The 16542-nt window shown below is 39.9% G+C and overlaps 1 protein-coding gene across 5 annotated transcripts in view; it reads right to left on the reverse strand.

The window, feature by feature from the left end:
* The window catches only part of ATP9B (ATPase phospholipid transporting 9B (putative)), a 558010-nt gene that overhangs the window by 461174 nt on the left and 80294 nt on the right, over window positions 1-16542 (reverse strand). For 4 of the 5 annotated variants that reach the window (XM_056823547.1, XM_056823546.1, XM_056823545.1 and 1 more), the window contains exon 4: window positions 16225-16338. The exons of the other annotated variant lie outside the window; for it this stretch is intronic. In XM_056823547.1, the coding sequence (XP_056679525.1) occupies window positions 16225-16338 (114 nt within the window). The remainder of the gene's footprint in view (window positions 1-16224; window positions 16339-16542) is intronic. 5 annotated transcript variants of the gene reach the window in all.

A 16542-nucleotide genomic window follows, 5' to 3' on the forward strand; every position in this document is an offset into this window, starting at 1 on the left:
ATGTAGAGGGATTTGCCTAGGCAGAAAGGGGCTACTGTTAAAGTACATTAGGGGTGAAAGAGGAAATACTTGTGCAAGACATCAGAGTAAAGTGAGTTTTAAGAGGAATAGAGAAGAGAGAGTATATGGATTCAATTGTTTCAGTAAAATAAGAATCAAGGTTCTGCATTGAGAGGATAAAGAAGCCATGGGAGGTTTGAGGAAGGGTAAAAAAGATCTGGAAGAACTCTGGTAAAAGGATAATCAAGCAATTATTTAAATAATTTTTCAGTTTTTTTTGATTCTCCATAATTCCATATGACTTTAGGCCTGGCAGTCCATCCACTGCACCACCTACATGCTTATAATTAATCAATTAAGACAACATAAATGGATTGTCTTCAAACACCGAGGGCCCAGTTGAGACCATAAACCATAAATTTGTAGTGAACCCAGACAGAACAATTATATGATTTTCTCTACTTTCATTTAGCAGTGCACGAACAAGAAGGCAGCATATGATGGGGGCTAATTCAAGGCTGAGGCACCTCCTGCTTTTTGTTTTGTTTTGTTTTGTTTTGTTTTGTTTTTAGGTCTTTTCTGCAGCAAAGCAATAGCAGCACTCGCTGCCACCATGGCAGTTATCCTATATTCGCACAGGCCTGCAGGAGGCAAAGATGCTGCCACAACAACCAACAAAACATCCACTCTCAGAAGCAGTGGAAGAACCCTTAGAGCAGAGGAGGGCCCTGGCAGCTACAGTAAATAAAGGCAGAGCTCTCTGTAGCTCATTGCTTAAGAGTCAATAAAACTGATGGACCTGTCCACACTGCTGCCAGTAAACACCCATGGATCATTACCGAACTGTTCCCCAGAGGATTTGAAGAGCAGACAAGGAATACTTAGGTGGGACTTAGTTTAATGACAAAGAGGGAGTAGTTTTCAATGGCAATACTCCTCTAGACCTGGTTCTAAGATAAAATAGGGCCAGAGGGAGAATTTCAGGCCATTTTAAATGGGTCTCAGTGCATAATTTGCCAGTCATAATTTTCAGTTCTTAATTCATTCTTTCAGCTTGACCTGAGCTCTGGGGATGATATGGAACATGGAATTTGGGAGTTATTCCTAAACAAGATTATATTTTGATTTAAGACAGAATCAGTAAAATGATTTCCTCTATCTGAATCAATATGTGCTGACAGGACAAAGTGAGGAATAATCTCTTTTAAAAGCACCTTAGCAAAAAAAAGCCACTGTGGCTTGGGTCGTAGGAAATGCTTCCAGCCATCTGTTGATCTACTATGACCAGACAAAATTTATAATATCTGGCCTTTGGCATTGTTATAAAATCTACCTGAAGGTGCTCAAAAGGTGTGTAAGGCAGAGGATGCCCAAAAAAGGTGACGCAGCAAAGCACTGTGGAGTGCTTAGGGTGTGTTGGAGCACAAAAGACAACCCGGCCATCCAATGCAGCTTAGGAAGTCTCCAGGTGTAACGACTTTTCGTGCCACTGGACCCAGGCTTCGAACGCCGAGAGAGTGGGACTGTCTCTGTGCATCGGCTTTCCCACTTAAATCTCCTTCACGCACAAGTGTCTTTGTGCACACTCATCTATACATCATAGACGAAAACGCACAAAGATGATCATCATTCTCGGTTACCAAGAGACTTACTACTACTACTACTACTACTACTACTACTTCTTGAAAGGCCTTTTTTCATTCCCAGTGTCTAATAAAGTTCCTTTTGGTAATTGTTTTGTTATTTTTGTTGATTCTGTCTAAGAATAAATACTAATTATTCGTTCCAAGGCAGAACTAGATAATTAAGATTAAGTAACTTGCCCAGGGTCACATAGCAGGAAGTTTCCACGGTCAAATTTGAACCCAGGACCTCCCGTTACCAAGTGTGGCACTCAATCCACTTAGGACACCCATCTGTTCCCTTTTGTTAACTGATAAGTGACTTCCTAGTGTTTCCTTTGGTTCTAATATCAAACACTTTTTGATATTTTCCCTATGTCTGTCACCTCCATTCTATTTCTACTACTGCCACCTGGAATAAACAATTATCACCAACGTGGCTTACTCCAGGAGCTTCATAATATCACCAATTTGGCTTACTCTAGGAGTTTCAAGAAAGTTCTTTCCACTTTGACTGTGTATACTTCAAACTAATTTCCCTTTTATAGAGATCTAATCATGTTATTCCTAGGTTCAAAACCTTTAAAATAAAGCTCAATTTCCTTTGTGTGGATTCAAGTACCTTCATTAATCTGTTACCACTCTACCTTGACAGCTATATCTAATAACACTTCTCCCACCCTGACCCCTACACATATATAGTTTTAATTTGAAGCAGCATCTAAACTTAGCTACTACACGCTGTATATATGATACCCAGCTCTCACTTGTGGCTCCCAGTAGCTGCTAGCATGTGGCATTGGCCACACCCCGGGCAACGGTTTCAACAGGCCGGCTAAACCTTGTGAGGGTAGCCATCGGGTCATTGACCCCTGATGAACCAGGGACTTTGCTCACCCAGCATGTGAAGACTGCTTAGGCTGAAAAGACAGAAGAAACCAATAAGAAGGTTCAATGGCTGAGATGGCGATGCAGCGAAGCACTGTGGAGTGCTTAGGGTGTGTTGGAGCACAAAAGACAACCCGGCCATCCAATGCAGCTGAGGAAGTCTCCAGGTGTAACTTCTTTTAGCACCACTGGACCCAGGCTTCCAACGCCGAGAGAGTGGAACTGTCTCTGTGCATCGACTTTTCCATATAAATCTCTTTCATGCACAAGTATCTTTGTGCACATTCATCTATCCTAACCCCATCCACCCTCTTCAAGACCTGCGGGGATGGGGGAGTGGCGACGCAACAGGTGGAGGTGACCACTGGCAGTTGTAGTCACGATCCTGCACGTAGGCAGCCCACAGACCAGTGGTCTCTTGGCCCTGTGGGCAGCAGGGATGTTCGGCAGCATCCTGGGTGACTGAGAAGCCCTCTCTAAGACAGCACTGCTCACCCTAATCAAGGGAGGGGACTAGAAAAGGTGTCCCAAACATTGCCTGCCCTACAAACACCCGGTCAGCACACCGCGGCTGGTGGGTCATCCCTTTAAGCGGTGGAAACCAAAGAAAACATAATACAAAGAAACTCCTACTAGGAGCATGGAACATCAGAACGTTACTTGACAGAGAGAATACCCCAAGACCTGAGAGAAGAACAGCTCTAACCAGTAAAGAACTGGCACGATATAACATCGACATCGCAGCCTTAAGAGAAACACGCTTACCAGAAGAGGGATCACTCAGCGAACCCACCACTGGATACACCTTCTTCTGGAAAGGTAGAGCCTCAAATGAAGACAGAATCCACGACGTTGGCCTGGCCATCAAGACCAGTTTGCTCAAACAGCTGCCAGACATGCCTGTGGGCATCAGCGAGAGGCTCAGAAAGACCCATTTGCCTCTCAGCAAAGACCGGTATGCCACAATCATATCGCATATGATTGCACAATTTGATGCACAATCAAAGCGCATATGCCCCAACACTGACCAGCCCAGAGGAGACCATCAAGCAGTTCTACTCTGACCTGAGTGCCATCCTGCCTACTCTGACCTGAGTGCTGTCCTGCACTCAGTGCCCACAAATGACAAGCTGATACTACTGGGAGACTTCAACGCCCGCGTTGGCCAGGACCATGAAAGATGGAAAGGAGTGCTCGGCAAACACGGCGTGGGCAAAATGAACAACAACGGCCTACTGCTACTCAGCAAATGCTCAGAGTTCGAATTCACCATCACGAACATTGTTTTCAGAACGGCGAACAAATATAAAACAACGTGGATGCACTCACGATCAAAACAGTGGCATATCATTGACTACATCATTGTACGCCAGCAAGACATCCAGGATGTAAAGATCACCAGAGCCATGAGAGGAGCTGAATGCTAGACAGACCATAGATTGGTTAGAGCGACTCTTCAAATGCTCATTGTGCCTCGCCATCCAAGACGCACCCAGACAGTTCGCGCATTTTACAATGTGAGTCTTCTTAGAGATCCATCTTATTTGCAAACATTCCAGTTGTGCCTGGACGACAAGCTCTCTCCCAAGGGACCACTCTTTGGAAGCTCAACTGAGAAATGGAACCAGTTCAGAGACGCAGTGAAGGAAATATCAAAGGCAGTCCTAGGCCCCAAACAACGCAACCACCAGGACTGGTCCAACGAGAACAACACTGCTATTGAAGACCTATTGAGCAAAAAGAACAAAGCCTTTATGGAGTGGCAAAATAACCCAAACTCTGCTCCTAAAAAAGACAGATTCAAGTCTCTCCAAGCCACAGCACAGCGTGAGATCAGGAAGATGCAAGACCGATGGTGGGATAAAAAGGCAGAAGAAATCCAGCGTTTTGCTGATATGAAAAACTACAAACAATTTTTCAGTGCCCTCAAGACTGTCTATGGGCCATTAAAACCCACCACCAGTCCCTTGCTATCCTCTGACGGTGACTCTCTCATAAAAGATAAAAAAGGCATCAGCAACAGGTGGAAAGAACACTTCAGTCAGCTTCTCAACCGACCCTCTTCAGTCGACTAAAGTGCCCTTGACCAGATCCCCCAAAACCGCACCATTGAACAACTTGACGTCCCTCCTTCAATAGAGGAAGTCCAAAAAGCCATTAAACAAATGAGTGCAGGCATGGCACCCGGTAAAGACGGGATCCCAACCGAGGTGTACAAGGCCTTAAATGGAAAGGCGCTCCAGGCATTCCACATAGTGCTGACCAGCATATGGGAAGAGGAAGACATGCCCCCAGAACTCAGAGATGCCTCCATCGTAGCCCTATACAAGAACAAAGGCTCACTACTAAAGGAAAACTACAGAGGCATCTCACTACTCTCCACTGCTGGAAAGATCCTCGCCCGTGTTATACTCAACAGACTCCTGTCATCTGTTTCAGAGCAGAACCTGCCTGGATCACAATGTGGCTTCTGACCAGATCGCAGCACCATCAACATGGTCTTCACGGTGAGGCAAATGCAGGAAAAATGCCTTGAGCAGAACCTGAGTCTCTACATTGTCTTCATAGACCTGACAACAGCGTTTGACACAGTGAACAGGGACACATTGTGGGTGACACTCAGCAAGCTCGGTTGCCCAGCAAAATTCATCAAACTTATTCAGTTCTTTCATGTCGACATGACAGCAGGGAAAGTCCTATCTGGTGGAGAGACTTCTGATCGTTTCAACATCTCCAATGGTGTGAAACAAGGCTGTGTCCTCGCTCCAGTACTATTCAACCTATACTTCACCCAAGTATTATGACATGCTGTGATGGATCTAGACCTGGGCGTCTACATCAAATACCGACTGGATGGTTCACTATTCGACCTTCGCCACCTGACTGCAAAAACAAAGACAACAGAGAGACTCATCTTGGAAGATCTCTTCGCAGATGACTGTGCTCTCATGGCCCACCAAGAAAATCATCTCAAAACCATTGTGGACAGGTTCTCCACCGCAACAAAACTGTTTGGCCTGACTATCAGCCTCAGCAAAACAGAGGTGCTGTTCCAACCTGCACCAGGGAGGCCAACTAACCAGCCATGCATTACAATCAACGGCACGCAGCCTTCTAACGTCAACACTTTCAAGTACCTGGACAGCACCATTGCCAACAACAGGTCCCTAGACCACGAGATTAATGCCAGGATCCAAAAGGCCAGCCAGGCACTCGGGCGGCTGCTCTCCAAAGTCCTCCAACACAGCAGTGTAAGCACTGCAACAAAGCTCAAAGTGTATAACGCAGTGGTCCTCAGCTCGCTTCTGTACAGTTGTGAGTCATGGACACTGTACCGGAAGCACATGAAACAGCTGGAGCAATTCCACCAATACCCCCTCTGGTCAATCATGAAGATCTGATGTCAGGACCGAATCACCAATCAGGAAGTCCTCGACAGAGCCAACTCCATCAGCATCGAAGTCATGGTCCTCAAAACCCAGCTATGATGGTCTGGACACGTCATCCGCATGGACCCACAGCGAATACCAAGACAGGTATTCTATGGTGAACTGTCAGCTGGACTCAGGAAACAAGGTCGACCAAAGAAAAGATTCAAGGATCAACTAAAGTCAAACTTGAAGTGGGCTGGCATGACACCAAAGCAACTAGAACTTGCTGCCTCTGACAGAAGCAGCTGGTGAACCCACATTAACCATGCCGCCACCACCTTTGAAGATGAATGATGTCAACGTCTTGCCACTGCGCGTGAACGTCGACACCACACCACAACTGCACCTCCCGTAACAACTGGAGTCCCATGCCCCATGTGCCACAAACTCTGCACCTCAGTCTTTGGACTTCAAAGCCACATGAGGGTACACCGTAGGTGAAACTGCACAAAGACAATAGTCATTCTCGGTCACCGAGAGACTACTACTACTATATATATACACTGCCTTGTTGCCTTTATTCATATTCTTTCCTTATTAATGAAATGATACCACCAATTTCCTTATTAATGAAATGATACAAATGATTTCACCATCCTACTTTGAACTATTCTTTGTTCCTACTTCAGCCCAGTGCTTGGTACATCAGTAATTAGTGAATGGTTGGTGAAAAGATGATATGTAAATTGAACAACTGTCATCTTTTTATAAGGGAAAATATACTATGGATAGCATGGATAAGAACAGAAAAGTCAGAAGATGCAGGTTCAAGTCCTAACTGAACTTATACCTGACATTTAACATCTCTACATCTCAGAAACTGTTATAGTTTGAAGACTATCTATGGATAATCTAGTCCACATTTTAGAGATAAGGATAAATAACGAGAAATTTAAAAGAGGCTTTGGGTCAAATTCCTTGCTAAGATCAAGCTATGTTATTTTTCAAACATTTCCTTCATACATACTATCAAAGTAAAGTTGCTAGGAAAAGTTGTGGTCACCTCTAAAATTCTTTCCATCTGTGTCTTACCAGTTGGGTAAGAGAGGATTTACAAGACAAGCATGCAAAACAAAGTAAAGGGCCTCAGCTGTCAATCAAAAAAGAACATTCCAAATAGAATGTTCCCAGGAGAGACAGTTGAAGAGCCAAGCCAAGGTGAAGGGGGAAGAAGCTCTAAACAGGACCCCTGTTAATCTTCTGACCTGGGCTGATGGACCGGTAAGGTTTTGGAGCTGAGGGAGAAATTTGTGAACTTAACTTTTGGCTGGTGGCTGAGTGTGGTAAAGAAGATATTGGTGTCTCTGAGACTTGAGTTTGAAGGAAGAAGAAAAGAAGATTAAACAGTTGTCCTCCTATCTCCCTGACAGACTTTTGTGTCACAGCTGTGACAGGACTGACATTTCTCAAAATCCTCCTAACCCTCATTATAGACCAGGGATAATCCCATCCATCTCAACTCATTATTCCATCCTTGTCCTGTTGTTCCCAATAAACCCCCTTACTTGAGAAAGGAAGAGAAAAGAGTTCTTCCTCATAAACCTCATAGTCCACTCAGGAAAGGAAGGGGTAAGGGGTGAAGATAAAGGCTTCAGAAGAATATGGTGAAGGGAGGTATTGAGGGAGGAGGAGGGTAGATAAAATATTCCTCAATTAGTCATCTAGGGAATTGATAGACACCCTCAAGTATTCGCCTAGTAGTATCTCTCTCTCTATTACAACTAGGCACCCTGAGGTTTCCCCTAGTATCTCTCTATCTCTGAATTCTCTCTCAAGTCAAGCCAGAGTATCTTATTACAATGAGAAATATCTCCAACTATCTATTTTTATTACACAGTACATACTTATCATAATATGTTCAATAACTTCATATTTAAAAAGAGGATGATTAAGCCTATTCTATTTCATATGATTGCTGGGTAACAAAGCTTATAAATTATCTATTGCTACACAAATGAAGAGTTTATTAAATGCGTTTTCCTAATTAAAAGCTAAGAACTAAGAAAAAAAGTACCTTTTGAATAATCAACTCATTAAAAGAGAATGGTTTTGGGGGTAACTGAGTGGCTCAGTAGACAGGGGGGTTCTGGGTTTCAAATTTGATCTCAGATACTTTCTAGTTGTGTGACCCTGGGCAAGTCAAGTCTCTTAACCCCCATTGCCTAGCCATTATCACTCTTTTGCCTTAAAACCTACACACAGTATTGATTTTAAGATAGAAGGTAAGAGTTTAAAAAATAAAGGACGGTGTGACCTTAAGGCAGACATTTTATTGTTAAAATTAGTATGTAGCTGTGTATTTTCCTCAATATCTTATCCTCTTATCTCTACTCAATGAGTCCTCATTGTATTTCACTCTCTAGTTGTTCTCTCTGCCTCAAGTCTCTCCCTATTCCAATATATCCTGCACTCAAAAGGTAAAATTATCTTTTGTAGTATAGTGTAGGTATGGCCATGCCACTACCCTACTCAATAAACTTCAATGACTCCTCACTACTTCTAGGATCTAATATAAAATCCTATCTGACTTTACAGTTAAATATTTTGTAAACCTTGCTACTGCTTACGCAGGACACTCTATATGGAAGGATCTAATTCCATTATCTTTGCTTTAAATTCCCTCAAATGTCTTCTTAATGGGAGACATTCTGCAGTATTTTCTCTCAGAGATTAATTCTAATTTATTCACATATTATTTCCTCATTAATATATGAACTCCTGTGGTAGAGGGGCCTTTTCTGCCTTTCCTAGTATCACCAGTGCTTATTGGCATATGTGAATCTTGAAATTTCTCAGACTTGTGAATGTTAAAAAATTCCCCATTGGGGAATTTTTATTGGGACAATTCCCTATTGGGACTATTCCCCATTTTAAACAGTGAAGCTACTTAGATCTCAAATGTGAGAACTCTACTTAGATCAAAAATGGGAAGACCTCTACTCCACCCGTACTTAAGACTGCTTTAGGGGAAAAAACTCCTTGCTGAACAATGAAAAATACTTACACCCATACTTAAGCCATGCCTATTTTTAGAATTAATGCTAAGTACCTATAAAGGTCAGGCAAATTTACAAGGAACAAAGAACTGGGAAACTTACTCAGAGCTTTCCTGCTGTGAATTACTCAAAAATCCACACCTTCTTAGGTGTGGACTAAGAACGGTTTGTCCTTTGAAAAACGTCTACTGTGATTGGTAGATGTAAGAATTTAGGGTAGGTGACAAAGGAAAATTTCCCTTTATAAGGAAAGGAAAAGCTGAAAAACAGGATCACTGGAGCTCTCTGAAACAGTCTCTAGAGAGACAGGCTCTAAGGAGGTTGTTGAGAGAAGGACAATCTCTAAGGAGGTCTCTCAAGGGAGGCTGACTCTGGCTGGAACTCCCTCTGGGGAGACTCTGTCCCCCTGAATCCTCGCTTGAACTGATCTTATGGTGAGTGATTAAGGACTGACTGATCTTTTCTTTTAGGGCTTAGGCCTGGGTTGGCCAGGGCTGCCTGGGCCGGCCTATTCTTTTCTCATTTCTTTCCTTTCTCTCTCTCTCTCTTTCTCTCTCTCTCTCTCTCTCTCTCTCTCTCTCTCTCTCTCTCTCTCTCTCTCTCTCTCTCTCTCTCTCTCTCTCTCTCTCTCTCTCTCTCTCTCTCTCTCTCTCTCTCTCTCTCTCTCTCTCTCTCTCTCTCTCTCTCTCTCTCTCTCTCTCTCTCTCTCTCTCTCTCTCTCTCTCTCTCTCTCTCTCTCTCTCTCTCTCTCTCTCTCTCTCTCTCTCTCTCTCTCTCTCTCTCTCTCTCTCTCTCTCTCTCTCTCTCTTTGATTCCTCATTGTATTATTAATTAAATTCTCTATAAAACCCAGTTGACTTGGGTATATTCATAATTGGAAATATTTCCCTGGAGACCACCTTATATTTGATTTAAAAACAAGACACTGTAGTGAAAACATATTTTCTGCGGTCACAACTTACTCACCCACTCTTATATTTATCACAATTTATATCTTCAACCATTTTAACTCTTACAGTTTATGGCTCCCACTCTTTTAAATGCCACACATACTGCCAGGCACATAGTAAGTGCTTTAACACTAACCACAAAAACAATAATAGCAAATAATATTTATATAGTCTCTACTAATATGCCGGGTACTGTGCAAATACCCATTGCAAATATCTCATTTGATCCTTGTAACAACCCTGCAGGGTAGATGCTATTAATCCCAATTTTACAGATGAGAAATCTTAGACAAGCAAAAGTTAAGTAACTTGCCCAGAACAAAAAGGTATTAAATATTTGAGGCAGGATTTGACCTCAAGTCTTTCTGACTCCATGCCCTATCCAGCTGATTTGCTGATTGGAGGACTGACATATTGACCTAAAGTACTCCCTGCCTCAAGTCTCTACCTACAATAATATATATCTTTCACAAACCTGCTTAAGTTATTTTCCTAGAGCCCATAACTGACCCCATTTCCTCCCATACTTAAAACCCTGATTGCTCCCTACCAAAAACGTAGTGGCCAGGAATGGTTAATCGAATCCAGAAGACTAGAGACAATAGGACAAAAATTAATAGAGTAGTACATCCCTTCCAGAATAAAAGCAGTTGAGGAACTAGGTGGCCCAGTGGATGGTGTCAGGCTTAGAGATTGGAGGTTCTGAATTAAAATATGACCTCAGGCTGTGTGACCCTGGGCAAGTCACTGTCACCTTATTTGCCTACCCTTTGTCTTTCTGTGTTAAGGGTTATTATTAAGACAAAGTAAGGGTTTAAAAGAGAGAGAAAATAAAATCAGAGTTAATTGTTCACAGTTCCAGAGCTAGAATGGGGGAAGGGGAATACTTAGGATCCTTAGGATGAGCTTTTAAGCTTAACCAGGCTCAAGCCTACCTGCCCAACCTTATTATAAATAGATCTTCTTCCCTTATTCTAAGATCCAAACTGGCTTTTTTCCTGTACCTTACATATATCATTCCATCTATTATGGCTTTGAAGTAGCTTCCCCCAAATCTAGAATTTATTCTGTCCTTACCTCAGTCTCTAAGAATCCCCTTTTTCCATCAAAATTCTGCTCCTGTGTCATCTTTTAACCTGAAGCCTCTTTATGTATCCCTCTATCCTGCTTGCTAGTAGTTACCTTCTCATAAAAAAAAAATTAACCTTTTATTTATTTTGTATGTATATGTTGTCTCCTTCCTAATGGCATGTAAGATCCTTGAGAACAGAGCCTGTTTCATTTTTGGTTTTGTGTCCCTATCATCTTACCTATCACAGTGCGCAGCATGGTACACTTTAATATATGTCTTATTGCTTTATGTATTAAGCTGTATAAAAGGTAGATGCAGTTATATATAGATTTTAAATCAAAATTAGGTAATAGTTTGATTATTTCAGTCATTTCCAACTTTTTATGACCCGATTTAGAGTTTTCTTGGCAAAGACATTGGAATGGTTTTACATTTCTTTTTTTTTAAACCCTTACCTTCTGCCTTAGAAACGATACTAAGGGAAAGTTCCAAGACAGAAGAGCAGTAATAATTAGGCAACCGGGGTTAAATGGCTTGCCTAGGATCACAGAGCTAAGAAGTATCTTGAGGGAAAATTTCAAACCCAGTCCCTCTGACTTCATATCTGGCAATTAGCTGTTCCTGCATTTTCTTCTCCAAGTCATTTTAGAGATAAAGAAATAGAGGCTAAGAGAATTAAGTAACTTGCCCAAGGTCATACAGCTAGTAAGAGTCTGAGGCCACATTTGAACTCAGAGTTCCACTAATCCCAGGTCCAGTGCTCTCTGTACCATGCCACGTAGCTGTCCAAAATAAGGTAATTAATAACTAAATTAAAATATAAAACAGATGAGCATCCATATAAAAACCAAGGACAATGGCCTCCCTGTTATTCCTCACATAAGAGCTTTATCACCTAAATCCTGGAATTTCCTTTCCTCTTCCTCCTGACTTACATGGCTTCCAGTAAGGCTCAGCTCAAGTCCCACCTTCCTACTTATCCACAATGCCCCATTTATCCTGTAAATATCTTGTTTGCAAATAGTTATGTGCATATTGTCTCCCCCATTAGACTATGAGCTCCTTGGAGGTAGAGACTGCTTTCTGGAGTTCTTTTCTTTGTATCCTCAGAACTTTGCATAGGGTCTAGCACAAACTAGATGCTAAAGAAATACTTTCTGACTGGCAACCACTAGACAGAATATACTATACCCCCAAAAAAGCACAAGACAGTGTGTCACATAGTTTTCTACAAAGTTAAATCAGTTGATAGTTCCAAATGGTAAAAATATAAAAAAGAGAATGGACTGTTTCTTGTCTTTCTAAGTTCAGCACTCATCAGAGCACTTGTCACATGGTGGGCACTTAATGCCAATTGGCTAACAATCAAAATTCTCCAAAATATAACTTATATTGGTCAAATGCTTAAATTTGTCTAGTTGTTTACCAAAGCCTTCCCTATAGAAGGTTTCTCCTCTTAAAAAAACATTCTATAAGCTTTCTTATACATTTATAAGATTTTGTATCCTATTCACTTAAATATGTCTTTTCTCTCCTGAACCAACAAATGTGTTTTCAAGCCACCTTCTGAGCCCCACTAGTGCCTTCCCATAGAGACCACCTTCCAACTTTTCTCCCTCCCTCCCCCGCCCCCTCCCTTTCTCTCTCTGAGGGAGTGATTTTATGTAAGCCAACAACCTCTATCAATAAACTATATATTTCATAGGAGCTACTATGAAACCCAAATGAAATTTCACATACACACACACAAACATATCTGGGTATGTGAATGTGTGTGTGTATGTAAATTTTTTGTTTAAACTGTAAAGCATTATCTATCAATCGACTAATATTTACTCAATACTCACTAATGTTCCAGGCTCTGCATTGTGTAACTAGGATTTGCTCCCCAAGACTCTAAATCTCATCTTCCCATGTTCCTTCTCACATTACATACTAACAAAGGAAACATATACATTTTGTGTAGCTTCACCCTTGCAGTCTCTTTCCCTCGATCATGGCGGGAAAAGTGGGTTTTACTCAGGCTTTTACTTTTGTCCTTTTATTTCTTCTACTTCAAGTGATTATTACTAAATCTTATAAAATATAATACTTGGATTTATTGGATATTAATTTAAACTTGACATTGTTAAGCACTGGAGATAAAAATAACAGCTAAAACAGTCTTCCCTGAAGGAGCATATATTCTAAAAGGAGAAATTATATGTATATAACTAGGTACCTACAAGCTACAAAATAATGGTAGCTAGCATTTATATAGGCACTGTGCCAAGTGCTTTGCACATACTGAATCATTTGATTCTAAAAATAGCCCTAGGAAATAGGTGCTATCACTATTCCGATTTTACAGTTCAGAAATCTGAGGTTAAGTGCTTTCAAGGATATACAGCTAGTAAATATGAAGTGAGACATGAATTCATGTTTCCTAACTCCAAACCCAGTGCTCTACCCACCGAGAAAGCCAGTTGCCTACTGAATAAACAGAAGGCTACCTTAGAAGGGAAGGCTTTAGTCACTGGAGGGACCAGCAATGGTCTTTTAAAGAAGGTGGCATTGAAGTAAATCTTGACAAGAAGCAAGGTTGAGGTGAAAAATGAAAATATTCCAGATGAGAAGGCAACATAATCAGGAGCATAGTTTCATGGAAGAGGAAGAACAAGTAGGTCAGTACAGTTAAAACTTAAGAGTATATGAAGGATAAGTAAACTGTAAGAGAGGGAACCCAAAAATATGAAGGGCTTTAGATGTCAAAAAAAACTTTATAGTTGATCCTGGAGGCAAAAAGGAACATTAGAGCTTAAGGAGTAGTCAAGTGACATTGTCAGAGACCTGAACTTTAGGAAAATATCTCTGGCAAGGTGGGTGTGGAAGATATATTAAGAGTGAAGAGATTTAAGGCAAAGAGACCAATTAGAAGGTTACTAATCCAACAATCCAAGAAAAGATGATAAGGGCCTGGATTAATGTGGTATCTGTGTGAGTGGAGAGAAAGGGTACTATAAAAGTGATTTTTTTCAGTTAGAAATGAAAAGAGTTGGCACCTGACTGGATAATTGGGGTAGGAATGAGGAACGATAACAGGGAGGCTAGGCTGCAAATCTGAATGATTAGAAAGATGGTTCAGAAGATGGGGATGCATTTGGGAAGAAATACAGTGAGTTATGTTTTAGTTAGAGTTGATTTGGAGATGCTTATGACAATAGAATAAAGCTCAAATAGAAACAGGTGCCATTAATCCATACATAAGAACCACTGCAGGCCATAGAGTAACTCAGTTTTTAAATTTAATGTTCTCTATATTTTATATTGTGTTTTTATTTTCTTAAATATTTCTGTTTTATTTTAATCTAATTACACTTAAATTAAAAGGGAAATAGATTATTTCATAAGATTACTGTGAATCTCAAATAGTTATTTCATAAGATTACTGTGAAATTCAAATAGTCATATATACAAAGGTTTTTGAAACTATAAAGCATTGTTTATCTATCAATCAGCATTTATTAAATACTTTAAGAAATGTCCTAATAAACATTGTACAGTTGGGCTACTATAGGTTACAGGCTACATATTTTGACACCTCTGGCCTATGGGGCATGCAATTCAAAATGTTCTAAAGGCAATTGTTGATAGGTCTAAAGGCCAGGAAAGAAACTTGGGCTTGATATACAGAACAGAGAATCATCTGCAAAAAGATAACAAAACTTAAGAGAACTGATGAAATCTCTAAGATAATATAGAGGGAAAAATAAGCCTGAGAACACACAGTCAGAAAGGTAGAAGGAAAACCAAGTGAGAATAGTGTCAAGAAAATCTATACAAGAGAATAACCATGAGAGGATAAGTGGTGGTCAACAGTGCCAAAGGGAGCAGAGAGGTCAATAACAACTGAGAAAAAGCAATAAGATCTGGCAGTTAAGAGGTCATTGGTAACTTCAGAGAGCAGTTTGATTATTATAATCAGTTCTTATGGTTATTAAGCATCCAAATAAAGTTATTCTTAAATTTCTAAAATTTCACTCAATGTAAATTCTTTCAATAACATAACTATCAGAGCAAAGGTAAGTAAGTGCAATAAAAGCAGAAAAGCACCAAAATAAGTTGTGGTGAAGTGAAAAGAAAAATGAGAAAAAAAGGCTGGGTAGTCAGATAAAGGAGACAAGGATCACACTGGGGGGAAATGACTAAAGGTAAGAGAAAAAAAGAAACAATTAAAGAGATTTCCATTCAATGAGCAAATATCCTCTTTTTATGTCCTTTTCCCCTATATGGTGGAAATACAATTGACGTGTAATGACCCTACTAGAATTTGATGAACCATAGGTCTATAAGCATGAAGTCCATGAGCATAAAATTCTGATGCTTTCTTAATTAAATGATATGTATCAGGTGGACCTAGTACTTTATTTGCAGATATACCTCCATTCACCTACCTTTCCAAATATATATATATATTTTTTTTTTCTGCCTGATTTTGAAACTAAAATCAAGAAACAAGCAATCTATTTCTTTTGACAAAAGCAGTAGGGAAAAGTAATGTAGTAAATAAAGATGCTTGCAAGTTAAAACATGAAGAAAACAACCAGAAGCATATAGTTGAAATGAAACATTAATAAGTACTATTCTAAACAATACTCTTTTTTCAAAAAACTTCATACTCTAAGCTGTCAACAAGAGATGTACTATAGTAGGCTTGGTTGCTTTAGAATGTTCATGTACATGACTGACATTCCATCATTCAAGGGAAAAAAAGTGCTTATCTGTCAGGATGTCAAGAGACTTAACTAAATATACCCCACAATTCCTTCAACATCATTCCAGGGAGCTCAATTAGTACAGGAGGGAATTAGGCAAGTGTAAGACAGCCATGCTACCCTTGGGGAAAATGCAGAATGTCTAATTCAAAATTCCTTAGTCACCAAGGAGCACTCACTTGCGATAGTAACCTTCACACAGATACATAGTATCTAAAAATCCTAGACAAAATTGCAGGGCCAAGATATCACTATACAAAAAAATAATTTTTAAATCTTTGGACAATAAGGTGACAAATTATTAAAAACAAACTTTTTAAAATTGGTCAATGTATCTCTTATTTTATATTCATTTTTTTAATTTTTTAATTATTTTTAAATTTTATTTTAATTTTATATATATTTATATTTGTATATCTTATTATAATATTAAATTGCATTCTAAAACCTAAAAAAAATATGTTCATAATATTCAACTTAATTGAACACAATATTGAACTTTTTCTTTTACCAGAGGAGCCCAGTAGGTGTAGAGATAGCCTATTTTCAGTGCTGGTACAAACTGTGAACAGGACACTACCAGAAAATAGAGATTCAAGAAAAACTTGAATTGTTCATATAAAACCTAAAAAAGAAAAGAGAAAATTAACATGAAGACTCCAAGAAAAAATACTACAATTTCAATATTTTTTAAATCAATATATAAAAAGTTCAGAGTTCTGTTAAAGTAAACATGTAGACCATTATCCAACCATGGTTTAATAATTTCATCACTGGCTTTCTGGAACCATACCATCTATTTTTTTAAAGCAACAAATAAGTAATTTAA

Source organism: Monodelphis domestica, chromosome 3, assembly GCF_027887165.1.
Source record: "Monodelphis domestica isolate mMonDom1 chromosome 3, mMonDom1.pri, whole genome shotgun sequence".
Classification (NCBI taxonomy): Eukaryota; Metazoa; Chordata; class Mammalia; order Didelphimorphia; family Didelphidae; genus Monodelphis; species Monodelphis domestica.